Source organism: Pongo pygmaeus, chromosome 7 (genome assembly GCF_028885625.2).
Source record: "Pongo pygmaeus isolate AG05252 chromosome 7, NHGRI_mPonPyg2-v2.0_pri, whole genome shotgun sequence".
Lineage (NCBI taxonomy): Eukaryota > Metazoa > Chordata > Mammalia > Primates > Hominidae > Pongo > Pongo pygmaeus.
In genome coordinates, this window is record NC_072380.2 from 42,012,933 (window position 1) to 42,040,486 (window position 27,554).

At 52.4% G+C, this 27,554-nt stretch overlaps 1 protein-coding gene across 16 annotated transcripts in view; it reads right to left on the minus strand.

The window, feature by feature from the left end:
* Nucleotides 1–707: 707 nt before the first annotated feature.
* ANK1 (ankyrin 1) overlaps nt 708–27,554 on the minus strand; it is a 243,289-nt gene continuing 216,442 nt past the window's right edge. For 3 of the 16 annotated variants that reach the window (XM_063668698.1, XM_054499718.2, XM_063668700.1), the window contains 6 exons: nt 20,477–21,035; nt 15,758–16,055; nt 11,162–11,245; nt 9,384–9,449; nt 8,929–9,063; nt 708–3,218 (listed from right to left, as the gene is read on the minus strand). In XM_063668698.1, coding sequence (XP_063524768.1) covers nt 8,965–9,063; nt 9,384–9,449; nt 11,162–11,245; nt 15,758–16,055; nt 20,477–21,035 — 1,106 coding nt within the window. In that variant the 3' untranslated portion in view covers nt 708–3,218; nt 8,929–8,964. Of the gene's footprint in view, nt 3,219–8,928; nt 9,064–9,308; nt 9,450–11,161; nt 11,246–12,315; nt 12,870–15,757; nt 16,056–20,476; nt 21,036–27,554 lie in introns of those variants that run through there. The other 13 variants (XM_054499717.2, XM_063668697.1, XM_063668701.1 and 10 more) reach the window with 8 other exon arrangements.

The window sequence follows — 27,554 nt, forward strand, 5'->3', positions numbered from 1 at the left end:
CCAGGAGAGAGGCTGGGAGTGAGGTGGGGCTGGGGTGCTCCAAGGGCCTTGGGATTGTGACTCCATCACCCCCTCATGATGGGAATTTATGTGGCAGGAAAGCCGCAGCCAATGATTTGATTCTTAATTAATGCCAAGCCTGACAAAGGCGTTGGTGTCTGGTGCCCCTAGGATGAGAAACTGAAGAGACTTTAGCAACCACCTAATCCATTCTCCCATTAGACAGATGAGGAAACTGAAGTCAGCTTGGTGACCAGCCTTGCAGGAAGTGTTAGCAACTAATTAGGAATAGGGCAATTTTTTCCCTACAGCAAGAACAAGTTCTTGAACTTTGAATGGCATTGAGTACTGGGGCCAGATGCCTTCCTAGGGAACGCTGGGGAGCCCCCTCAGTGCATGCCAGCTGGGGGCCTGGCCAAGAATCCTGGTGGATTGTGGTGCCCCCTCCCCAGACGCCCAGCTTCTCCCCATCTCATGGGAGCCATCAGGTGGAACAGAAATCTACTCTGCCACCTCTCTGGAGGCATCTCTCAGGTGGGTGGTCCTGATTAACGGGTTGTCCAGGCTTCTGGGAGGACTGGGCATTGGCGGGCTCTCTGGGACCTGAGCCCCACCTATAGACTCCTTCACATCCCAACCCAGGCTTTATGCTGGCCTCAGCACCTCTAACCCCCCAAAGACGAGCGGGAAGGAGACATAGAGCCCTGTGCCATTAGTCCATTTCTTTATTAATTTTGACATTGGTTCGGCTGGTGTAGGGAGAATGGTCTATACATCAGAGTGGGGTAGGGGATTCTCTCCCATAACAGAGCATGTGGGAGAGTCAAGAAAAGATCCATTTTCATAACAATTAAAAAAACAAGGTAATTTCAAAACTTCTAAAAAGCGTCTAATGTGCAGACTGCAGCATTCTCTAGGCATCGTGTGGAGACCCCAAACTCCTCCCCTAACGGCTCCTACTAGCAGCCGGAGCGTGCAGCCATGCCAGCCGGAGCAGAGGTGCCAAAGCGGAGTCTGGAGCCGCGGGGTCCGCGGAGGCGCTAAGGGGGCTACTGGGTTGGCTGCAGCAGCGACCTGGGAGAGGAAGGTGCAGGATCGAGGCAGGGGAGGCGAGCCCCGCGCCCAGCTTCCTTGGGCCGTCACCGAATCGGTCCCAGCCGCGCTGTGCGGCGCCCCCTGCCGTGGCCCCCGAGATGGGACGATGGAGGGGGACGCCTCTGCGCCCTGGAGGCCGGGCCGGGGTGGCCTCTGGCGGAGACGGCAGCCGTCTGGGCTCGCCCTGCAGCTCCTCCGACTCAGCCTCGGGGAAACTCAGGCCCGGAGCTAGAGCTTCCTCTCCCTGCCCGCCCCTCTAAGGAAGCAAAAGCAGCCCCACCCCCGGCCGACAAGGCGCCTAGGCCGCCCCGGGGCCTGCTCGGCCCGGGGTGCACCGGGGCGGACTTGTTGGGGAAGCAGGGCCCCTCTCCGCTCACAGGCCCCGCGGCTAGGGGGCCTCTGACGTGGAGGGGGCTTCTGTGCTACTTGGAAGGTTTAAGTGTGTCCCGAGGACACTCCCGCAGAGCGGCGGGGCGGACGGGGCCGGGCCGTCCACACCGCGGCTCCAGGGGCGAGAGGAGCCAGCCCTGTCTCTCTCTCCTGGCCCGGGGGCGGGGCGCCCGCCGCGAGGGCGGGGCCGGGATTGTGCTGATTCGGGCCTCCCTGGGCCGGAGGCTCTAGTGGAACTTAAGGCTCCTCCCTGATGGCACCGAGACGAGGAACTGCCAGTTGTCTGTCTCCTTCCTGCCTTGACCCAGAGCCTGGCCCCGGTCTCTGGGCGTCCAGGCTCTCCGCCTCCGACTCTACTCCCACCGGCCATGCGGTCCGGGGAGCCCCCTGGCTCGCCTCTCCAAGAGGCCACAGGGGCTGGGCAGAGGGGAGGCACCGAGGCACGACAGGTAACAGCCTCGAGCCTGGCACCTGCACCCAGGGCCCCCAGCCTGCAGGCTGCCTGGACTTAGAGCACCAAGTTCACTCTGGGAGACCTTGGGTGGTCCTGACTTCTAAGACCTGGCAGATACATTCACTAGCCCTACTCCTTTCCTTCCTCTTTCACTGAAAGACAGGCCACAGCTCCTCCTGCAGCCGCAGAAGTCCTCAGGAGCTGCGCTGTCAGGCTCTGTACGTACTGCTAAATGTTTCTATTGGTTTGCATAGTATTTATTGTTTTTCATATACACAAGGCTGATTACTGTACAGTTTACACTTTGAACACGGACTATAATATAGTGCTTGAAGATATAGAAAACCTCTTCTCTATGGACATGCTGGTGCAATCCTGGGTCAGCCACCGGCCTGTCCCCCGACTGAGAGAGGAGACCCTTTCAGATGGGGTCCTGGCTCCCTTTGAGCCCTACAGGTAAGCCTAGGGGTCCTCGCCTCAGATTCTTAAGTCCCTAACACAAGGAACCCCGAATGCACTCTCAAGGTAATGATTTTCCATTGGAAGATGATTCGTATTGAAATTGGCAGAGAGAGACAACATAAAAAATTCCAATTTATCCACAGCAGAGTCTATACAGCTTCAGAAGTCACAGTAAAATCTGTGTAGATTCGGTGGAGGCGAGTGGTGTGTGTGTGTGTGTGTCCTGAATGTCATGTAGAGCGATCTGGGAGGAGCGTCACCAGGGAGTGGAGGGGGTGTCACAAGTGGAATGGAAGTGTGTGGGTTGGGGAGGGTGGGCAGATGAGCACATGGCTTAAGATTAAGGTGTTAAACTGATTTCATGCCTAGTTTTCTTTTTTTGTTTTTTCTTTCCAGGAAGCCCACATGGATTTCTGACAGATGAGGGTGGGAAAAAGTACCCTGTACGAAGTCAAAACAATTTAAAAAAAACCCCCAAAACCAAAACCCATCCCCAGTCACAAAAAGCCCTCATTCACTTTTGTGTTCGCAGGCTCTCCCGTGCTTGTTTTCTATCCCTCTCTCTCCCCGCTTCTTGCTGCTTTTGTGTCCTGGTTCCGACAGATCAGCTGTCATTGCAAGAGGCAGGATTGAAGCCTGGAGGTCATGCGTCTACAGTCATTCATGCGAAGAGGGGACTAGCGGGAGTCCCTTACAGAGGTCATGCCGTCAGCCCAGAGGAACGTGTGCACTGCTGCGGTGGCCCTCAGGTCCAGCTCTCCTCCTGTGTGCATGGCAGAGTGTGTGGGGTTCAGGGGTTGGGTGTCGAGGTGTGATCCTGGGAGACACAAAGAGAGGAGTCACTTAGAATGCAAACGTGCAACGTCCAGCAAAAACCCCACACACAGAGTTTTGTGCTGGCAGCTCAGGCCGAATCTGACTCAGGAAAAGCAGTCTCCCCAGGCAGGGCGATGTGCTGAGGGCGCTGCACTTGCAGCCCAACCTCCTGAGATGCCACCCTCCTTCTCTTGCTCCCTGTGCAGAGGCTGTTCCTCAGAGCCGCCACCCAGGCCTCATGAATTCCTTCTGAGTGCGCAAGTGCTCCAGGATGCCTCTCTGTATGGGCCAAGGAAAGCGCTGTGCTCTGTGCCCTCGGAGAGGAGTAGAGGCCCCCATGCCTATGTGGTCACCTGGAGAGACATCCCCCAGCAGATCTTTGTACTTAGGAAGGGCCATTTTTCTTGAGCCAGGGCTTATGCCAAGAAGGGGCTAGGTGAGGCCTTCACTTTCTCAGTTCAGCTCTGCCAACATGCGCTGATGTCCGCCATGCGCCAGCCTTGGGGACCCAGGGATGGAGCGGACGTGCTCCCTGGCCTTGGGAGCTCATGCCTCAAGGGTGACAGCTCCCCTTCAGCTCTGGCCCACAGTACTTCCTGACTGCTGCCTCTGGCTGCTCTCCCCATGCCCCTCAGATGGACAGAGATCTCTGAAAAGCAGATGCATCCTCCTCTCCTCCTCCTCTATTGAGTCTTAGGCTGGAAAAGAGCAGCTTTGCTGGAGGAGCTAAGCCCACATTCTTCAGCCTGGGATTCGCAGTGAGAAACCTCTCCTGCCCCCATGGGGCCTCCAGCCTCCAACCTGGGGTGAAAACTCCATGTTTTCAAGACCAGCTACTCACGTTCTATCTGCAGGGGCCCTGGGACCACTGGGGAAAGGAGGATGCTTCAATAAGGAAGAGGTGACAATCTCTTGGGCAGGGTGGGAAGTGACACAGGGAGGCAGGAGCTCATTTGGAGTTGGAGCCATCCCCAGGCATAGAGCTGTCTTGGGTCCTCCAGGTGAAGGGGCTGGGGAGGAGTGTTGGAAGGGAGTAGGGAGAACTCAGCTCTTGGGTGGTTCCCCAGGGATGGGAGGGTGGTGCCGGGTTCCTTGCCAGGGGCTGCTGTAGAACTGTAAAACCAGGAACTGCTGCTGCAGTGGGTGGACAGTGCTGTCACTCTGGAGGGAAGATGCTTTCATCACTGCCGGGCCATCACATCGGCCAAGTCTGACTGTCTCCTCTAAGCCTCTGAACACGCTCTACTCTCCTGTTCTCTGCTTTCGGTCGCGCTTCTCCTGTCAAGGCTGCCTTCCATTCTCTTTTCTGCAGAGCTTCTGCCTGCCGCCCTCAACACCTCCACCCCACAAAACCTTCCTGATCCTTCCTGGAGCAGGCCCCTCTCCACTCTGGAAGCTCTCCCTTTTGTATTTTGTAAAAATACAAAATACAAAAAAAAAAAAGGCTGCCTTTTCTGTTCGGGAGATGGCAGAGTCGAATGGGTAAGAGCATGAACTGTGGAGCCAGACCACCCGGGTTCAAGTCCCATGCTGCCTGACCTCGGTCAAGTGCCTTACCTGCTCTGTGACTCAGTTTTCTCTGCTGTAAAATGAGGGCAGTAATAGGACCTACCCATTAGAGAGGTGTGATGTTTAAAAAAGCTAAGACACATAGGTGCTTAGCATTGTATGAATGCGAACAATTACTTGGCTCTCTAGAAATGTTACCGTCTCTGTCCATCTGTGCTTTTTGATGTCTGCATATTTCCCTGGCTGGATTAGAAACACTGAGGGCAAGAACAGCCTCCTAGTGCTCCCCACGGTGCCTGCCCCAAGGAGAAGCACTCCTCAAATAAGAGACCATCATGGAACGTGTGGCCTGGGAAAGACAGGCTAGGATCTCCCATCTACTTTACCGCCCAGGCACTGAGCAGAAGAGAAAGTTCAGACCTCAGAGATCATGCTAGTATGACTGCCCATTTCATCCCTTGGTAAGCTGAGACTCTGGAGGCACGGTGGCAAGAGCAGGGGTGAGATGAGGACCTAGGCCACCTCACTCTGCCCAGGACTCCTGCATTGTTCTGGCCTCTTCTCCTGGGTCCCCTCACCTTTCAAAAGCTTAGAAAAGAGTCTCTTTCATTCTTTATTTTTATTTCATTTAGAGACAGAGTCTTGCCCTGTTGCCCAGGCTAGAATGCAGTGGTATGATCATAGCTCACTGCAGCCCTGAACTCCTGGGCTCAAGCGATCCTCCCACCTCAGTTTCCCAAGAGGCTGGAACTACAGGTGTATGCCACCATGTCCAGCTAATTTTTAAACTTTTTTTGTAGAGACAGGGTCCCACCACATTGCCCAGGCTCATCTCAAGTTATCCTCCTGCCTCAGCCTCCCAAAGTGCTGGGATTACAGGCATGAGTCACTATGCCCGGCCCTAGACAGCCCTTTCACAAACATAAACTCAGCAACCATCATAACCATCCTACAAGGGAAATGCTGGCATTATTGCTAGTTTATGGCTAAGGAACCTGAGCCTTAGGGAAGTCATTTGACTTGCTCCGAGTCACACTACAAACAAGACCTGCAATTGTTTGAGTCCCAGAGCATATATGTTCTTATTTACTCTCTTCACATCAGTGCTCACAGTTACCATTATTATTTCTAAACCTTTTTCTTGAAGTGTAGCACATTCAAAAGGGACATTTTCACCCTCCCTTGAGGAGACTGAAGCTTAGGGCAGTTAAATGACTTAAGGCCATACAACCTGGAAGCAGGAGGAGGCCTTGATTCTAGACTCACAAGCTCCAGCTTTCACTCTCTGAAACAAATACAGCCCATTCTAGTCATTTGCAATAGCTCTGTTCTATAAATTAGTCGCTGTTTGAGGCTGCGCACAGTGGCTCACGCCTGTAATCCCAGCACTTTGGGAGGCTGAGGAGGGCAGGTTGCTTGAGGTGAGGAGCTCGACGAGCCTGACCAACATGGTGAAACCCCGTCTCTACTAAAAACACAAAAATTAGCCAAGGGTGGTGGTGCATGCCTGTAATCCCAGCTACTCAGGAGGCCGAGGCAGGAAGATCACTTGAACCCAGGAGATGGAGGTTGCAGCGAGCCGAGATAGTGCCACTGCACTCCAGCCTGGGCGACAGAGCAAGACTCCCTCTCAAAATATAAATAAATAAATAAATAAATAAATAAATAAATAGTCGCTGTGAACACGGAATTAGCAAATACTGAACCACTGCTCCTAAGGGAAATACAAGGTTAGGCTCTCGTGAGCCTCTGGCCACAATATTTTGGTCAACTGATGAATACATAACTTTGTCTTCCGTGTGTTTCTGTTTCAAGATGCCTTATGTAATATATAGGGTTGACTCATTAACACTGACTTCACCACCACAGGCACTCTAACTCATCCCTGAGCAGAGCTTATCTGAAGTCCATTCCCTCCTTAAGGAACATCCCAGCCTTCTTGCACTTCACACCAAACAGCACTTCAGCACTGCCCTCAGGGGCCATTCTAAACAATGAAACCAAAAATGTGAAAAATGTGGCACTACACAAGCTGCGAGGAGGACACTTATTTATAGTATGAAGCACGGAGGCAGAGTGTGGCTTTGTTCATCCTCAGCTGGGATTGCACGTGTTGGGCGACTCAAACTTTTTGCCCCTGTGTGTGTGTCCATGAATGAGCCAAAGCACGGTGAGTGCCAGCTTTGGGGCTACAGATAAATGTCAGCAAGTGGATGAATTCGCAAATGCAGAATCCGTGAATGATGAGGATTGACTGTACATGCTTGTGGGGGGTGGGGGTATGGGGGTAGTAAATTAGAAAGCCTTTGGGCCCTCAACTGTCTTCTCCGTAGCCTTTGCCCTGGTTGGGAGGGTAGGGCATTCAATGCTGTCCCCTAACCCTCTGGGACTTCGGCAGGAGCTTTTCTCCGCCTCTCCCTCCCACTGCTCTTGCCCCGCCCCCCCACCCCCCTGCCACTCTCACACTTGTCCCTGTGCCTGTCACTGACAGAGGGCCAAGTGCTGTCCCAGAGCCGGGCTGCTCCGTGTTTCTGACACCCATGCTAGTGTGGTCTGGTCCTTAATCACCTGAGGTTGGGGGGCTTCAGCCACATTGCAGATCATTTACAGCAAATTAAAATGAAATTCAAGGCTCCCTCCTTCCCCCTAGCCTGGCTTTCGGGCTGCCTCTCTCCCATTCAGGAGCATCCATAGAACCTGAGCCAAACAGAAATTTAAAGCCACAGCCGCCACTGCTACCACAAGAAAAATAAGTCAGAAAAGTGTACTTTTCCTTTCCCTTTGCTGCTTTTAAACATTATTTGCATTTTTGGGTTCTTCCCAGGACCCAACAGCAGCTACTCAGAGTCTTCTAAACCAGCAGCCTAGTGGGACCCCTGGCAGTGCAGGGGTTAACACGGTGACCTCCTTAAGCTGCTGAGGTGTCAGGTCTAATTTTATCCCATAACTGGATCTGCCAGTCCTCTTTTTTGCCCAAGTGCTGAGATATATTGGGAAGCCCAGAGTCAGCACTTCTGGTGGCTCGGGAGGCAGCGGGCCCTGATTTTTGCCGAATGCAGAAAGCTAGAGCCTCCTTGCTGCTCAGCCCCAGAGTCAGGCCCTGGGGTGTGAATGGTAATGACCCGGTTAGTGCTGCACTGGGGCCACCATGCCCCCTCACCTCTTGCTGACTCCCACCCCGAGGTATCCTGTACTGAGCTGCCCCGAGCTGGGCAGCATGAAGGGCCTCGGGGCAGCTCAGTACAGGATGCCCCAGGGAGGATGGAGATCAGAGCTGGCCGCTGAAGCCCCCAGCACCAGACACACCTGCTGGAGACAGTTGCACAGCGTCTTCATGTCCCTTCCTCATGGCACGGCACGGCACAGCACGGCACGGCACAGCATGGCATGGCACGGCACGGCACGGCATGCCCCTGCTCCGTGGCCCCACTGCCCCATGCTCACACACATGCACCATGGCCCAGGCCCCAACCCTGACAGTCTCCTGACTTGCAGAAAGCACGTTGTCCACCCCTTAGGCCTGTCAGCTCGGCCCTTTCCTAGAAAGCAAGGGAGCAATGTGTTTCACAAAACACCAAGGAGAAGCTAAGCCTTGGCCTGGTGAGAACTGTAGCTGGGCTCCAGGTTCAAGAGACAGTTCAGTCCTCAGTCTTGGAGCTCTTATGTTGAAGCATCACAGCCCAGACCAACTCTCCTGTCCTCTCCAGTGCCCTGGTCCACTGCTTTCTAGATCCCCATTGCTTGGTTTCCAAGATAATATTACCACTTAGATTTACAGAGTGCTTTTACTCTTCAAAGAGCATTTTTTTTTCTGGCTTTTTTTTTTTTTTTTTGAGATGGGGTCTTGCTCTGTTGCCCAGGCTGGTCTTGAACTCCTGGCCTCAAGCAATCCTCTCGCCTCGACCTCACAAGATGCTGGGATTACAGACATGAGCCACTGTGCCTGGCCCAAAAGGCATTCTTACAAAACCGTGCAATCCCTGCTAAGTGGATATTATTAATTCTGTTTCCTTGATGAGGAAGCTGGGGCTCACAGCCACTGTTAGCGGGGTTGGGAAGTGAGAATCTCTGCCTCGAGACACAGCAACAAGTTGTTTGTCCCACATCATGCTGGGGTGGCTGGGAGGGGATAGGGTGAGACAGGGAGCAGCTACTCCACTGAAGACCAGGCCATGCAGAGGGGATGAGAAGGGCAGCGTTACCTCCCGAGAGGCTACTCCAAGGAGAGCGGCTCGGGGTCACTGTTTCCCCCTTTTCAGGCTGGCCCGCTTCACTATCTGCGCCCCCTTCCTGCCCTCTATCAGGTCCGGCTGTAGGCCACTCCCTCTCAGCTCCACCTGCAGACAGCAGCAGAGACAGAAAGCAGGACAGATCGCAAAGACGGGCAGAACACAGGCAGAAGATCGAAAGGAGGCCACACGGAGGCGGCAGACACACTGCCCACCGGGGAGAAGGGAGACTGGAGAGAGAGCTCGTAAAGACGTGAGTGGAGGGAGGTGTCACGCAGACGGCCCGGCGAGACGGGCAGAGCAAGGCAGCAGTGATGGCGCTGGGTCCCCCAGGGCCGCGGGCGCCTCAGTACCTTGGAGTGTTTCATAAAGGAATCAATATCGACCTCCAGCTCACTGGGATCCTCCAGGGGCCCCTCGACAGTCACCTCCTCGTGCTCCTGGGCGGCATCGGCGCTGGACAAGTCTATCTGTCGAACCACCTTGCGAATGATCTGGGAAAGGAAGGGAAGGAGGAAAAGGCTGGTCAGGCCGGGCACGGGGGCTCATGTCTGTAATCCCAGTACTTTGGGAGGCTGATGGGCAGATCATCTGAGGTCAGGAGTTTGAGACCAGCCTGGCCAACATGGTGAAACCCTGTCTGTACTAAAAATACGAAAATTAACCCGGTGTGGTGGCAGGTGCCTGTAATCCCAGCTACTCAGGAGGCTGTGGCGGGAGAATCACTTGAACCTGGTGGATGGAGGTTGCAGTGAGCTGAGATCGCATCACTGTACTCCAGCCTGGTTGACAGAGCAACACTCTGTGTCAAAAAAAAAAAAAAAAAAAAAAAAAAAAGGGCTGGTCAAGCCCTCAAGACAGAGCTTCAGAAGAGCAGGTCCCAGGAATGAGCTCCGAGGGGGAGGTAGCCTTTGTCTTAGGAGCCCCTCCTTGAGATGCCAAGAATAGGGACAGCCTTTGCCCCACTGCTTTATGGAAAACCCTCTGCTAGACAGCCCTGAAGGGGCCTTGGCAGTGGCATTTCATGACCAAGGTGTGACTGGATGTGACCTCCCCCTCGAGCCCACAGCCTTCTGTTTTGCTTTTTGATATGGATGGGAGTTTATGCTCTTCCCCATTCTGCTCCCATGCGCCTAATGGCAGAGGGCATCTCTTTCTCACCCACCCATTCCCGTATTCACCTTTCCAAATCTTCAAACCCTTTACTCTGTATCTGCCATGTGCTCTGAGTGGGAGGTGAAACATCAGTGAGACACTGTCCCTGCCTGCAAGCAGCTCACAGTGCCGGAGGCAAGACAGACGCACAAGGAGCCTTGCTCAAGGGTGATGCGAGCTGCGCCTCAGCAGAAGCACATTCGAGATCCTGCCTCGGCTCCTCCTCTCTTTTACCCATAGCTAGCACCGTGCCCCACACTTGACAGGCAAGGTCATGTCTCTGAATTAATATCTGCTACCAATCCAATGCATTTTCACTTCCTTTTAATTATTTAATTATTGTGACGGGGTCTCACTCTGTCACCCAGGCTGGAGTGCAGTGGCTCAATCATAGCTAATGCAGACTTGAACTGCTGGGTTTAAGTGATCCTCCTGCCTCAGCTTCCTGAGTAGCTGTGACTACAGGCATGCGCCACCATGCCTGGCTAATTTTGTGTGTGTGTGTGTGTGTGTGTGTGTGTGTGTGTGTGTGTATTTATTTATTTTTTAAAATTTTTTTTAGAGATGGAGACTTGCCATATTGCCCAGGCTGGTCTAAATGTCTGGGCTCAAGCGATCCTCCTGCCTTGGCCTCCCAAAGTGCTGGGATCACAGGTGTGAGCCAACACACCCGGCCCACATTCTTTTTATTTGAGGAGGCCCATGGTAAGCCAGGGATGCTCAAACTGCTTGTTTAACAGCTGTTTTCAGGGTTAGGTATCATGGGACTAGGTCTGGGGATGTTTCCTGGGGGCTGGCCCTTCTGGAAAGGAGCAGCAGAAGCTATTCAGGTTGACTCAGACAAAGCGGTTGTGAGGACACCATGACTGAACTGCAGATGACCAAAGCTTCCAGCTCCTGGGTCCTCCATCCCTCCTGAGCATGGGGGCAGCCAGCGTGGCTGTGCTCACCTGCTGTGAGGGCAGCAGGGAGAAGCTGCTGGTTTCTACCACCTTTTAGCTTCTAGCCCACCTGCCTCTCCCCAGCACAGAGGGGAACACTCTGCACCCACCTTCTTGGTGACAATGTTGCCCTGCTCATCCGTGAATTGCTCCTCTGTCACCTGCTCCCCTGGAATATTCTGAAACTCATTCCCCTGAAATTAGAGAAAGGGAGAAAATGCAAGATTGGTGAGTGGGAGTCTGGGAGGAAGAGTGGAGGAAGAGGAAATGAAACAGCAGTAGCCAAAATAGCCATGGCCCAATAACTCCCCCAGCAGGAAACCCAGCTCAGCATGCAGCAGGAGTCACGCCAGGGCTCCCAGGGTGTGGGCGGCGCCCCTGAGCGTCTGGGAGGCCTGAAGACGAACGGCGGAGCTCGCAATTGTGCACTTGGCCCTCACAACATCCCCTGGGAACCAGCAAAATGGGGGCAATTATGCAAGTCTGACGGAGGAGGCCCTGAGAGAGGAAGTGAGGCACCTGTTTCCTATTTTTACGACACTTTGCAGTATAGAAAAGCCCTTCGACAGGCAGCATCACCCCGAATATGACTTGCCCGAAACCCCAGAGCCAGTTGGTGACAGAAACAGGACGATCCGGGTGCAATCCCATGGTGGCTCACGCCTGCAATCCCAGCACTTTGGGAGGCCAAGGCCGGAGGACCACTTGAGCCCAGGAGTTCAAGACCAATCTGGGCAACATAGTGAGCCCCTGTCTCTACAAAATTTTTTTTAAATAGCCAGGCATGGTGGTGTGTGCCTGTAGTACCAGCTACTCAGAAGGCTGAGGCAGGAGGATCACTTGAGCCCAGGAATTTACAGTAAGCCCAGGTTACAGTGAGCCATGAGCATGCCACTGCACTCCAGCCTGGACTAAACAGCAAGACTTCATCTCTGAAAACAAAAGAAAAAAGAAAAAAGAAGAGAAGAGAAGAGAAAGAGAGAAAGAAGAAAGAAACAAAGAAAGAAACAGGACGAGCGCAGCCTCCTGAGACCCAAAGCTGAGTGTTTAATGTCACTGTCACAACGCACTGGGCACCAGAGGGCAGGTTCTGGTGGGCGCCACACACACTCTGTCTCCCAGGGCGGAACATGATCCCTGGGGGCCTCCTTTTCCTCCAGGGTCTCCCAACTCTGGGTCCGGAGCTCCCCACAGCAGCGTCCCCTCAGCCCTGGCCTCCGGCGCCCACACCGCCAGCCCTGCCAGCCTCCTGCCGGGCGATTACCTTCAGGAAGACCCGCCGCCGGACCACCCTGGTGGAGATGGTCTCCTCGTCGTCACTGAGGCCCTCGCTTTCCCCCAGCTCCTTGTCCAGCTCCTGGTGGATGTGCTTTAGCACAAAGCACAGGAACCCCCTGACAATGTGCATCGCGTTCTGACAGCTGACCAGGAAGAAGCTCAGCAGCACCAGCGTGACCAAGAGCTGGGTGACGAAAGTCCACATCCTCGCCTCCTCACCAGCCCGGTCCTCTGGCAGCCAGTGGCCTGGCCACCACGGGGGGTCCGCCTCTCATTCTCCACTGGGACTCCTGAGTCCCCCAAGGACCCCTTGCATTCCCCCTCCCTATCTCTCTGGTTTGCTCTCTTGGTCTCTCACTGTTTCTCTCTCTGGGCAGGACACCGAATGGCCCTCTCGGCTGAAGCAGCCTGGCCCAAGTGCCCTTCTGCCCAGCAGCCCGGCTCTGCCCTGAGTGGCCCGGGTGACATCACGCTCCTATAATTTTAGCTCCCCAAACCAGCTGCCGGAGCTGTCCAACCGGGCTAGAAGGAAGCCGGCAGGTGCCCATGTCCTGAGCACTGAAAGCACAAGTGAAAGTCACTGTGTGAGTGACACCCACTGCTGCCTAACCCCGCCCTGCCCAGAGAGCTGGAAGTGGGGGCTCGGCCTCTCGCCTATCCTACCCATCCCCACGGGAACTAGAAAGAGTTCTGCCCAGGGAAAGTTTCTTACTTTCAGAAAATAATACGGTCCGAGAAAGCAGCTACTTGTGTGTCTCCTTGGGCTGCTACTGCGGTGATCCAACTGATGTTCCCCGGCATGGCAGGCATGAGACCAGCTAATACCCTGGGTACTTAGCGGTCTGTTTCAAAAATTGCCCCAAAAGGGTGAGTGATGGGCTTGGGGACAGTCAAGTGAGCCCAGCAGGGGCCCAGCACAGGTGGTGGGGCCACCTGGAAGCCGGTCTGTAATTCCCGTCAGCCTGCAGGCCCTTGCACCCTTCCTTTATGGGACACAGCCTCCCGAAACTGAAGCGTGGAGCTGGTGTGTCTATTTAAGGCCTGTTCTTAAAGGCTCTTCCAGGGCTGGGCTATCAACACCCACTGAGCAGGAACCACGCGTATTAAACTTGCGTTTACAGAGCTGATTCACAAATGCAGCCGCAGCAGCTGCGGCTGGAAAAAATTTCACTTTCTAGATCAGGTTGTTCCTCTCTGAGTGGCAATGCAGCATGGCAGAAAGAACACAGATCCAGTACACAGCAGACTGACCCTGCAGCTCACCTACCGTGGGGTCTTGGGAAGGCTGGGTACCTTCTCTGTGCCTCAGTTTCCTCATCTGTGAAGCAGGGATTAAAGTGCTCTCCCCACCCTTTCTCAAGGCTGCTGGGACAATCATGCCACTTATGAATGCTAACACTATGAATAATAATGGCAAATGCTTGTGATAGTGCATGGTTCTACGTGGATTTCATGTAATTCAGTGACACCTTACCACAATCCTAACCAAGGAGGTTCTATCGTCTTCCCGTTTTACATAAAGGAAACAGAAGCAAAGTATTCTGCCTAGGTGGAGGAGTAAGTAAACGGAGGAGTCATTCCAAATGCCTCTCACTCCACAATGCTGCTTATTTCAACAAGAAAGCACAGGGAAAAGTATGTGCAAAGAAGCCAGGCACGGGGAAGCATCTGGTTTTGGCCCAGTCAAGAAGAGTCCAACTTCAGATATTTCCTCCTAAGTCCTCAGAGAAATCAGCTGAGTCACAGTCATTTCAGGCCACCTCCCAAGTCCCAAGTTACACGCAATCTTTCTATCTCTGTCACTGTTTTCAGAGGTCCAGTGGAAATACTAATAAGTGGGTGCTTTGCAAACCATCAGTCACCTTCAAGGGCCTCCTCATCAGCCCTTGGGTCCTGTGAGATGGGCACCGGCAGCAGCCTGCCAGGCCCTCTGATCGGCGTCTCCAGTTCCGGGCTGGGCATGCTGGCTTTGCACATGCATGCTGGATGTGAGGATGCAGGGCTTGGGAACTGAGGGATCTAGACCCTCCTGGTCCCTGACATTGGTCCACTGTGTGACCCTGGAGAAAGCCCTTGACTCCTCTGGTCCGCAGTGCCCTCATTTATAATTGAGGGAGTTGGATGTGTGATCTAGGAGGCCCTTCCAGTTCCCCTCACCAAAGGCTGACCACAGAGGGGCAGTGGGAAAAAGTGCTGTAGGCGTCTTTCTCTTTCCCCAGGGATTCAGGAGAAGGGACCCAGTGGATCATGTGTGCTCTGGGAGCAGGAGAACTAGGCGCCCAGGAGGGCCTGATGGAAGAAACGGACGGGCCGCCTGTGGTGAGGAGTGCACACAGGCGCTGGGGAGGGGAGCATTCTAAATAAAACCTGACTGAATTCCTAGCAGTTCTACGGCCGGCAGCTCAGGGCCTTCCTTCCAGAGCCACCCTAGTCCTGGAGTCTAAGGTTCAGGTAGGAAAGAAGGGAGAGAAGGAAAGAAAGAGAGGAAGGAGAGGAGAGGAGGAAACACCATGCCTGGATGAGGCATGAAAACAGAAAGAGACAGAACATGTCATTCATGTACATACTAAACATGCACATGTGGAGAACAGCAGTGCATGTTTTATAAGAACACAAATGGAAAAGACACCCGTTAATACGATGGCCAGGATGTGCTTCCAAATAATAGGTCAGCAGGAGAAAGTGGGGGGTGCAGATGAAACAAGATTGGCCACGAGTAGATCATCACGGGGCCTGGGAATGGGGAAGGGGGATTGAATCGAACAAAATAAAGTTCAGCAAACTCAAAGGGAGTCCAGGGAAGTGGAAGAAAGGAGGGAGGGCCAGGAGAGGGAGAGGCCCAGGAAATCAGGAGCAGGAGGAGACTTCTCTCCATCCCAGGGCCCCTCTCCTACTTGGTGACCGCCATCCAGAGTCCACGTGAATAGCCACAGAATTCCAGAGCCAAGTAACTTTGGCGACATTCCAGTCACTCCCTCCTTTACCAGTGAGGACCCTGAGGTGCTGGGAAGAGAGCGCCTTGGGCACGTCACACAGGTCACCATAGGAGGAGAGTAAGCCCAACGCCCAGCGCTCGGTTCCTAGCCCTTTCTAAAACGCGACAGAACAAGAAAACCAACAAAAGCCACAACTTTGGAGTCAGCCAGACCTAGCTCAGAGCCCACTTCTGAAACAGTGGTCTTGAGCAAGTTGCTCAACCACTCTGATCAGCAGCTGCCCAACAGGTACAGGTGCCTTAGCAGGGATCCAGGAGGCAGAAAGGCATGCCTTGCCCTTGACTTCTAGAGAAAGGGAAGCACCACCACAAGTGTTAAAGGAAGGGGATATGCTTAGCTCAGGGCTTGAGTGCCCGAGAGGCAGCCCTGGAGTCCCGGCCCCTTCCGATGCTGGGAAGGAACAGCAGCACACAGCTCCCCTCGGGCTCTCACCTGCATCACCTCAGTGAAGGTGTTCTTGGCCTCCTGCACCTCCTCTTCTTGGCCTTGCTGCCTCCAGTCCCTGTCGGCCTGGAAGCTCTCAGCCTCGGGCTGTTCTGTCCGCGTGTGCTCGCTTACAGACACCAGGACCTTCTTGTACTCCTGAGATCCACTGGGCTCTAGCCCTTCAGTCGTGGTACTCGTTCCCTGGAATGAGTGTGGACCTTGCGTGACCTCCTCTCGCCAGGAACCTTGTGCAGCATCTTGCAGGTATGAGACAATGGAGCCATCTGCATCCCAGTCCTGCAGTCTGGGGTCCAGAAGAAGCAGCAGATGGCCAGCCGAAGAGAGAGAAAAGACACTTGGTCACCCATCAGTCTCATTCCTTTTAGACACTCTCCCCCTCAGAGCTCTGGCTCATCAAGGACACAGACCGTCCTCCCATCCCTCCAAAGGTCAGGGGCGCATGAGCACACTGCCCACCTCACTGCTGTGGTTCAGAGGGGTACACGTGGCCCATCTAATGCTGTCCAGGTGGAAAGGCCCCACTGGTCCCTCCCTGTGTGTGAACAGCTTGCCCTTGGGGCTCCCAGAGCACTTGGCTCACCCTAATGGTCCAAACACTGGGGCCTCCACACTCTCATCCCACATCCTCAAACTCTGCCACCACCTCCTTCTGCTCTCCAGGCTCTTCCCACTCAGCAGTCCTCATCTGACAAGGTGGTCATTCTCTCCGCCTTGAGACACATTCTCCCGTGGCTCCTGGAAGGTGCTGGCCTGGCGTCCCCCTCTTCCTCTCTGGCCGCTATTGTTCCGTGTCCTCTGCTGGTTCCTCCTACCTTTCCTGACTTCTGAACATTGGAGCACCCCAGGGTTCAGTTCTCAGACCTCACCGCTGTCCACATCTACTTCCTAAGCAAGCTCGTTCATCCCATGGTTCCAAAGCCCATCTCTACACTCAGCGTGCCTGGATGTGTGTCTCCAGCTTGGCTCTCCTCCTAGAACTACAGCTGTGTGCACCCCGCTGCCTCCTCCACATCTTTACTTTGTTGTTGTTTTCTGAGACAGGGCTTCACTCTGTCTCCCAGGCTGGAGTGCAGTGGTACAATCACAGCTCACTGCAGCTCTGCACTCCTGGGCTCAGGCGATCCTCCCGCCTCAGCCACTTGAGTAGCTGGGACTGCAGGCACATGCCACCACGTCCAGCTATTTAAAAAATTTTGTAGAGATGAGTTCTGGCTCACAGGTCTACTTTGGATCTCTACTCGGCATCTCCAGGACAGTGCGATCCAATCCACACTCAAAATCTTCTCCCCTAGCCTGTCCCACCCCATCCCTGCTGCCATCCCTGGTATCTTCATCCTTGCAGCGGGCAGGTCGAGGACACCACTGCCCTCCTTGACCCCTCTCTTCCTCTCTTACCCCACATTGTATTTGTTGGCAGATGCTTCTGAAATATGTCCTGCACCCGCCCACCTCTCAGCACGGCCACCGCTGCCGTCCCAGCCCACGAGCCCACAGCCCTTTCCTCCCGACGCACCTCCTGCTTCTCTGCCAGGTCGCGCCAGCCTCCTCTCAAGGCAGGTGCAGCTTACCCTGCTCACCGTTCCCTCCCCAGCTTCATGGGCTTGGTTACTTTGTTAGGGCACGTGCCAGGCATGGTCTCCTTCAAAGGGCTAGGCCTTCTGTGGGGCATCCTCCCTGAGATGTCCTCACGCTCACCCTCAATTCCTTGAAGTCTCTCAGCTGGCACTCATGCAGGCCTCCCCTGGCTGCCCATCTGTAATTCCAGTCAGCCTTCTTTCCACACACACGCCTACCTCCTGTCCTCCTTCTCTGCTTGATTTTTCTTTTTTAGCAAGTATTATCTAGAATTTCTGTTTTAATGACTTCCAATTTTATTTACTTTATCTTGTTTCTTGTTAGTTTCCCTGCTAGAACCACGCTTCTTGCCGGTAGAGACTTTTTTCTGTTTCATTCAATGCCGGCACCCGGGCACTCTTTATTGGTGCCTGGCACACAGTAGCCGCTCAATAAATATTGTTGAGTAAGTGGATGAAATTCATCTGTCCCCACGAGAAGGCTGACCAAGGTCACAGCACCAGGAAGTGACAAAATAGGCCTAGAGCCCAGGCGTTCATGTCCCCAGGTAGCAACACTGCTGCGGTAATGCAGGGGACAGCATGCAGCCCCCGCAGGTGCTCAATAAATGCTTGTTGAAGGAATGGCCGTCCCAGGAAGGTGTCTCTCTCCCGGGAAGTCCACTATTTCACTTTAAACCGGCCTAAGCTCCATCTGTTCAATCCTCCCCATGAACCCAAGGATTTGTGTAGGAAAAAAAATTAAATCTTTGCTGTCTCAACTTCCAAACTACTTCCTTTCCCTTCCTGTTAGGGTATTGGGGCCACGCTGCATGGATCCTGTGGAATGGCCCCACTAGCCTGGGCCTCAGGGTGGGACTGAGGGGTCACACAGGTGGGGAAAGGACATGAGAACAGCTTTCCTTTACCTGACCAGTCCTGAGCTCCTTGGGGTGGGGGCCTGGAACAGCTACCTGGGGGCACAAGAACCATGTCCTTACTTTAGGGAAAACTTAGCAAGCCAGGTGACCTGGAGGAAAGGGGATTCCTCTGTCATCCGCTTCCTGTGCTAGCCCAGGAGGACAACGTGAGCCCCATCTCATGTCTGTCTCATCTCTTTCTGCAATGGCAAGGGCCTGGCTTGTCTTGGCATCCTTCCCTGCACTCAGCAGAGGGGCGTGGTGTATGCCCTGGCCCAGATGGGACCATGAGAGCTCCAAGGTGAGCCGGTCCTCCACCGCAGACTTGCAGTGTCTGGGAAATGCATCACCTTCTCCTGACCTGCCGACGCTGCTTTTCTGCTGCGGCACAGGGCGGGGTCTTCTCAGCGCGGGAAGCTTGGGGAGGAGAGCACCCACTGCTCTACAGCTGAAAGTTCCGTCCTGCCCCAGTTAAGCCTACAAGCCCCTCCTTCAAAGAGGATAAGTGGGGAGGGCGCCATTATCAGCTCCGTCACATGCAGGCTGTGTGACTGCACACAAATAACTTCCCTGGGTACTGGTGCTTCTAAATATGGTCTTCAACTAAATATGGCCTTCAACCGGAAGCACGCAGGGGGAAAGGAGCTCCGAACGCCAGCTCCAGCAGCACGCTGACCCACAGTGTCCCTCAGCCTCATGACTGCTCTCCTAAGTGAGCCCTCCTGGTGCTCTAATGTCCCTAAGTGAGCCCTCCCAGCGCCCTAATGTCCCTAAGTGAGCCCTTCTCGTGCACTAATGGCTCTAAGTGAGCACTCCAGCATCCTAATGTCCCTAAGTGAGCCCTCCCAGCGCCCCGATGTCCCTAAGTGAGCACTCCAGCATCCTAATGTCCCTAAGTGAGCCCTCCCAGCGCCCCGATGTCCCTAAGTGAGCCCTCCCGGCATCCTAATGTCCCTAAGTGAGCCCTCCCAGCGCCCCGATGTCCCTAAGTGAGCACTCCAGCATCCTAATGTCCCTAAGTGAGCCCTCCCAGCGCCCCGATGTCCCTAAGTGAGCCCTCCCGGCATCCTAATGTCCCTAAGTGAGCCCTCCCGGCGCCCCGATGTCCCTAAGTGAGCACTCCAGCATCCTAATGTCCCTAAGTGAGCCCTCCCAGCGCCCCGATGTCCCTAAGTGAGCCCTCCCGGCATCCTAATGTCCCTAAGTGAGCCCTCCCAGCGCCCCGATGTCCCTAAGTGAGCACTCCAGCATCCTAATGTCCCTAAGTGAGCCCTCCCAGCGCCCCGATGTCCCTAAGTGAGCCCTCCTGGCGCCCTAATGTCCCTAAGTGAGCCCTCCCGGCGCCCGGATGTCCCTAAGTGAGCCCTCCCGGCATCCTAATGTCCCTAAGTGAGCCCTCCCGGCGCCCCGATGTCCCTAAGTGAAACCTCCCGGCACCCCGATGTCCCTAAGTGAGCCCTCCCGGCACCCCGATGTCCCTAAGTGAGTCATCCCGGCGCCCCGATGTGCCTAAGTGAGTCCTCCCGGCACCCCGATGTCCCTAAGTGAGCACCCCCGGCGCCCCGATGTCCCTAAGTGAGTCCTCCCGGCACTCCTATGTCCCTAAGTGAGCCCTCCCGGCGCCCGGATGTCCCTAAGTGAGCCCTCCCGGCGCCCTGATGTCCCTAAGTGAGCCCTCCCGGCGCCCCGATGTCCCTAAGTGAGCCCTCCTGGCGCCCCGATGTCCCTAAGTGAGCCCTCCCGGCGCCCCGATGTCCTAAGTGAGCCCTCCCAGTGCCCTAATGTCCCTAAGTGAGCACTCCAGGCACCCTAATGTCCCTAAGTGAGTCCTCCCGGCGCCCTAGTGTCCCTAAGTGAGCACTCCAGTCACCCTAATGTCCCTAAGTGAGCCGTCCCAGAGCCCTCATGTCTCTAAGTGAGCTCTCCCGGTGCCCTAATGTCCCTAAGTGAGCCCTTCCGGCACCCGTATGTCCCTATGTGTGCTCTCCCAGTGCTCCTCAGGGTCTCTCCTGCTGGGCATACCTGGTGGGGTCTTGGGGAGGCACTGGCTTTTGCAGATGGCACCTATGCTCCTATATATGGCATCTGCCAGACTGAATGTATTTGCTCCTGTGCAATTAGAACCCAGGGTCAGGGTTGGCATCGACACCTCTGTCCTCACTGCCAGGCATAATCTTACCCAGGAGCCCAGAAGACAAAAAGGGACCCTGCTCCCGCAGTCAAGCTCTTACCTGTCCTGACTCCTCTCCGTCACCCGACTCACGGTGGGGGAATGTGTGATTCGGGCTTGCCCCCTCTGATGGCCTGAAACAAGAGACACTTCATTCTCTGAGTCCTGCCCTGCACCTGTCGCGTCATCCTGCCTCTTAGAACCTGGCAGCTTCTCTTCTGACCTCTGACCTTCCTCCTGTTCAAGCAAATCGATAAGGCCATTTGTGGCATCTGAATCCACTGTGTCGTCCTCCACAAGTTCCAGAGAGCCCAACTCGGGGCCCCGCGGTTCCTCCAAGAGTGCCCCCTCCAACTTCCACTCGTGACCTGTGGCATCAGAGTCCTCAGCCTTGCTACACTCCAGAGAGGAGTCCTCAGCAGTGACCAGAGAAGGCGTGAGGCCCGCGGACCACACCTGCATGTCAGACATCTCCAGCATGGTGTCATGCTCCGTGGCCGCCAAGGGGATGGCGTCTAGGACGGCCACCTCGTTCCAGTACTGGTCTGCACGTAGCGGAGAGGAAAGCGCGCAGCCCAGGGAGGCAGGGGACAGCAGCTCGTCCTGCAGTGAGGAGTAACCTGGATGGGCAGACAGAGGGCAACATGCTCCAGCAGTGATTCCTGTGCCACGCATTCACGTGCAGGCCCACGCACACACATGAACACACACACGCAGGCGCAGCCACAGAGGTGCGTGCACATTCGGGGTGGGTTGGGGGCTTCCCAAGCTCCAGGCCCAATGCTCAGGCCTTGTGGCTGCTGCCTGGGCATCCAGGCAAGAGAAGCAAGGCTCTGAATTGGGTGGGGGCAGCCAGGGTGTGAGGCAGAGATGGGGGAGCTCCCTGCTGGATGGCGAAGAGGAGATCGGACTTTCTTATCCAGTTCAGAGCACTAGATAAAGAAGCCTTTATCCAAAGGACTTGTGCTCCAATCTGTCTCTGATCCCATGAAAGCTCCACTTCTCCATGGCTGGGCAGAAATAGACGTTGCTCCTCTACTCAAAACTTCACTTTAGCTCAGCTCTTAGGTTCTCAGGGATGTACCTTAAAGGGAAGGAAAGGCCACCCAGAACCAGGGGTAGTAACCAGGCTGCCCTTGAGGGGCCTATCAGGGTGCACTAAACACCCATAGACCTCACTGTGATGGTCAAATGGGAAACAACCTTCTAGTGTGGCCAGGCGTCACTTTCCTCAAGTTGCCTATTGGTTCCAGAAACTGCACGATCTAAAGTGCCACAGGGGAGGGCTCTTAGGGCTCAAAACGGGCAAGGTCAGAAGGCACCAAGAGGCACCATGTCTGCCCGCCCCAAAGCCCTGTGTCCAAGAGCCCTGAGCTGTTTGTCCCAGGTGCAGGTGAGCACCAACCTGGTGGGATGGGAGCCAGCTCGCTCAGGCTGAGTGCGTGACCCGTAGTCACCAAGGCCTGCCCATCTGCCATTCCCTGCTGCCTGGCTGGGACAGGAGTCCCTGCTGGTGTTCTGGTTGGCTTTGGCACTGGCTCCCTGATGTTCAGAAGTGACTGTGACACTAAGTGGCATGCACGCACATGGGCATTTGTGGGGGCATCAGCGCTCCATCTGGGGCTTCTCAGCCCTCCTCTGGCTGGGAGCAAGGACCTCTGCTACAGGAGAAAGAGGACTCTGATGCCCCTTCAGAGCAGGTGCCTCTGTGGCTGGGAGAAGAGCCTAGAAGACAAGATTCTCCAATGGGCTTGGCCTGTTTAGGAAACCAGGAAGCAAGTACGTGCTTACAGCAGCTGGAAAGCCCACAGAGCTGAAGGGGGACCCTGGGAATGGGCAGGGCTGCCCCATGCAGTCTCTAGGGACCTTCCTGCCATCCAGAGATGTCCAGACACCCCCAGCCTAGAGTTCAAACCTAGTTCAAATGCTCCATTCTGCCATTCAGCCCCTACCCCCACTCCTACTCACATCCAACTGCCCCCGGGCTGTGCTTTGATTCAAGCCAGGTGGGCTCCTTTCTTGCCCCCTCACCCTCCGCTCGGGGCCTCAGCTCCTGATCACCTGCTCCCCTGCTTTTACATCACTAGCTCCATTTATTCTCATCCACTCACTGTTCAACCAAAATAAGAGAGGTCCGATTACATGCCAGGCACTGTGCTAGGGGAATGGGGATGACAAACCCCAAACACACATGCACACACACACACACACACACACACACACACTCACACACTCTCTCTCACCCACACACTCACAGATGGGACAGCTTCTTGTCTCGTGGCATTTTCCCAGCTTCAGCTCCTGCTGCTCCCTCCCATCTCTGAGGCTGTCCTAGGGCCCTCGCTAAGGCGGTTCTCAGAAATGCAAACCCATGAGGACAGGGCTGAGGCCTGCCTTCCTCTCCCCACCCTTTCCTACAACAGGATTGGGCCTCCACTAGCCCCATGACCACTGCAGAGCTCTCCAGGTGTGTGAGAGGACCCAGCAGCTGGAACAGAAGGACCTCAGGCACATTTAGTGGAACTGCAATTGCTAACATGTACCTGTGTGTTCAACGTGCCCGGAGCCATGCTGTGTACTCCGCATGCATTCTCTTAATCTCCCCAGGAAAGTTTTCTTCTCTACAAGCCTACTTGGTTCCAGGTCCCAAATGAGCGGGGAGGATGAGCCTGTGAAGGTGGGGTGGTTGGCAGCAGGGCTGCACAGTGGCAGAGACTGAGGGAAACCCCTTTTAGCTCTGGCCAAACTAGGAAGAACAAGGAGGAAGGAGTGGGGAGAGTAGGCGAAATGAGTGGGTCACATCTTACCATGAAATGAACTCCAAGTCACTGTACATGAAACTGTGACTTGAGGAATTATATAGCTGACCAGGGCCATGGCCTTCAAACCCTTCATAGAAACCCCTCCAGATATACAAAAGTAGGATATTTTGGAGTCAAGTAATGATTATTTTTCTTATTACTCTTGCGAGCATTTTATATTATTTACATCACTTACTGAGCATTTTGTTGTTTTTTGAAGCAGAGTCTTGCTCTGTCATCCAGGCTGGAGTGCAGTAATGCAATCTCAGTTCACTGTAACCTCTGCCTTCCAGGTTCAAGTGATTCTCCTGCCTCAGCCTCTCCACTGGGAGTAGCTGGGATTACACGTATGCGCCATGACGCCTGGCCAATTTTTGTATTTTTAGTAGAGACGGGGTTTCACTCTGTTGGCCAGGCTGGTCTCAAACTGCTGACCTCAAGTGATTCGCCTGCCTCAGCCTCCCAAAGTGCTGGGATTACAGGGTTGAGCCACTGCGCCCGGCCACTAAGCATATTTTTAGTGCAAAACATATCTAACGTGTTATTTTTAATTGCCACAACAACCACATAAGGAAAATAATATGATTCCTACTTTATAGATTAGGAAACTAGAGGTTTAGCAACTTGAGGAAGGCCACACAGTTTGGTCTTTTCCATAGACTTTGCCATTAATCTCTTTTAAAAATAGCTTTGTTGAGGTATGTTTGACATTCAATAAATGTGTATCTTTAAAAGGGGGTAAATTGATATGTTGTGACACATGTGTACCCCCATGAAGCCATCATCTCAAAGAAGAAAAAGTACATTTGTCACCCCAGAAAGGTCTCCTCAAGCTTCTTTGTAATCTCTCCCTGCCCTTTCCCCCTCTGCCAACCCCAAACCATTCCCAGGTGACCCCTGATCTGCTTTTTGCCACTATACATCAGTTTGCATTTCCCAGGATTTTACATAAACGGATTCATACAGTATGCACTCTCTCTTTTTTTTAAGCCTGGTTTCTTTCATTCAACGTAGTCAATTTGGGTTTCATCCATGCTGATGCATGTATCAATAATTTATTTCTGTTGCTAAGCCATAGCCCTTTGGATGGATATATCACAGTGTGTAAATTTATTTACCTGCCAATGGACATTTGGGTTGCTTCCAGTTTGTGGCTATTACAAATAAAGATGCTAGTCTGCATGGACATAATGCTTTCTTTCCTCTTGGGTAAATAGCTAGGAATGGAATGACTTGATTGTACAGTAGGTGTATGTTTAACTTTGTAAGAAATCATCAAGTGCTTGTACCATTTTGCATTCCCACCAGTGGTGTATGAGAGTTCCAGTTCCCCCATATCCTCACCAACACTTGATATGGCCAGCCTTTTTAATTTTAACCATTCTTTTAGGTGTGTGGTGGTACCTCCTTATAGTTTTAATTTGTATTTCCCTAATCACTAATGATGTTGAGCATATTTTCACGTGCTTATTTGCCATGTGTATATATTCTGGGTGAAAAGTCTGTTCGAATCTTTTGTTCAATCTAAAAACTGAGTTGTTTTCTTATTATTAAGTTTTGTGAGTTCTTTATATATTCCAATACTATAGCAGATGATTATTTGCCATTATTTTCTCCCAGTCTGTAGCTCGTCTTTTCATTTTCTTAACAGTGTATTTTGAAGAGCAGAAGTTTTGATTTTGATGAAGCCCAACTTGTCAATTTGTTCTTTTATGGACTGTGCTTTTGGTGTTGTATCTGAGAAATCTTTGCCTTAACCAAGATTTTTAAGGTTTTTTTCTTATGTTTTCTTCTAGAAGTTTTATAGTTTTAGATATTACATTTAATCTATGACCCATTTAGAGTTGATTTTTGTATACAAGGTAATAATCCAAGTTCATTTTAGTTTAGATTTTTTGCATAAATGTTCATAAATGATATTGGTCTGCAGTTTTCTTGTTAATTGTCTTTCTTCCCACTATCAGGGTAATGCCGGCCTCATAAACTTAATTGAGAAGTATTTTCTCATTTTCAATTTTCTAAACAAGTTGTTTCTTCCTTAAATGTTTGGTAGAATTCACCAGTGAAGCCATCTGGGCCTGGACTTTTCTTTGTAGGAATGTTCCAAACCATACATTTAATGTCTTTCATTTATATGGGGCTATATCTATTTCTTCCTAAGTGAGCTTTGATAGTTTGCATCTTTCAAATTTGTTGATTTCACCTGTTTTCCAATTTACTGGCACAAAATTGTCATAATATCCCTTTATTATCCTTTTACTACCTATAGAATCTGTAGATATTCTATAGGTAGTATATATTCCTTATTCCCGATATTGGTAATCTGCAGGTCTCCTCTTTTTTCATAATCAGTCTGGCTACAGGTTTATCAATGTTATTGATCTTTTCAAATCACCAGCTTTTGGTTTCATTAAGTTTCTCCAAGTTTTTCTGCTTTCTATGTCACTGATTTCCACTCTGATCTTTATTATTTCCTTTATTCTATGATTTTGGGTTTAATTTGCTCTTCTTTTTCTAATTTCTTAAGGTAGAAAAGTCTTTATTTTGCTTTCATTTTTGAAGTTACGTGTGCTAGTTATAGAAGTCTAGGTTACTTTGGAGATGTTGTTTCTTTCTTCTTTAAAGATGTGGCATACTTTAAAGATGCCACACCATGTTCTGGCTTGTGTTGTTTCTTTTTTTTCTTTTTCCTTTGTTTTTTTTTTTTTTTTTGAGACAGTATTTCACTCCCGTTGCCCAGGCTGGAGGTGCAATGGTGCAATCTTGGTTCACTGCAACCTCTGCCTCCTGGGCTCAAGCGATCCTCCTGCCTCAGCCTCCTGAGTAGCTAGAAGTACAGGCACACACCACAATACATGGCTAATTTTTGTATTTTTTGTAGAGATGGAGTTTCGCCATGTTGCCCAGGCTGGTCTCGAACTCCTAAGCTCAAGTGATCCACCCACCTCCACCTCCCAAAGTGCCAGGATTACAAGCGTGAACCACTGTGCCCAGCCTTGGCTTGTGTTGTTTCTAATAAGAAATCTGATATCAATCTTATTTTGGTTCCCTTGTACATAACACATTTTTTTCCTTCTGATTGCTTTTAAGATTTTTCTCTTTACCACTGGTTTTGACCAGTTTGCTAATAATGTGCCCTGATAGAGTTGCTCACGTGTTTCCTGTGCATGGGGTTCATCAAACTTGCTGGATCTGTCTTCATGATTTTTATCAAATTTGGCAAGTTTCTGTCCGTATTTCTTTTTTTTCTTTTTCTTTTTTTTGCAGGGGATGGTTGAGAACTCTGTTGCCCAGACTGGAGTGCAGTAATGCAATCTCGGTTCACTGCAACCTCCACCTCCTGGGTTCAAGCGATTCTCCTGCCTCAGCCTCTCAAGTAGCTGGGACTACAGTCATGCACCAGCATGCCCGGCTAACTTTCGTATTTTTTTTTTAGTGGAGACAGGGTTTCACTATGTTGGCCAGGCTCGTCTCAAACTTCTGACCTCAAGTGATCCGCCCACCTCGGCCTCCCAAAGTGCTCGGGTTACAGGCATAAGCCACTGTGTCCAGCCCCGAATTTCTTACAATACTTTTTCTTCCTTCTTTTCTGTTGGGAACTGTAATTTCACATATTAGGTCACTTGAAATTGCCCCATAGCTCACTTTCTGTTTCTCCAAAACAGAAAGAAAAGAAAAATGTTTGGAGTTTCTCTTGCTGTATTGTCAAGTTCACTAATCTTTTCTTCTGCAGTGTCTAATGTCTAATCCCATCCAGTGTATTCATCCTACACATTACAGTTTCATCTCTAGAAGATTGCCTTGGGCCTTTAAAAAATATCTTCCATGACTCTACTTAGCTTTTTTGAATACCTGAAATACAGTTACAATCACTTATCTTTGCTAATTCTTTTTTTTTTGAGACAGAGTCTCTCTTTTGTTGCCCAGGCTGGAATGCAATAACACTATCTCGGCTCACTGCAACCTCCACCGCCTGAGTTCAAGTGATTCTCCTGCCTCAGCCTCCTGAGTAGCTGGGATTACAGGCGCCCGCCACCTCACCCAGCTAATTTTTTTGTATTTTTAGTAGAGACAGGGTTTCACCATGTTGGCCAGGCTGGTCTCAAACTCCTGACCTCAGGTGATCCGCCCACCTCGGCCTCCCAAAGTGCTGGGATTACAGGCATGAGCCACCATGCGCAGTCCTTTGTCTGCTAATTCTAACATCTTTGTCATCTCTGGGTCAGTTTCAATGGATTGATTTTTCTCCGCATTATGGATCCTGTTTTCCTCCCTCTTTGTGTGTCTGGTTACTTTTAATTGGATGCCGGACATTGCGAATTTTACCTTTTGGAGTGC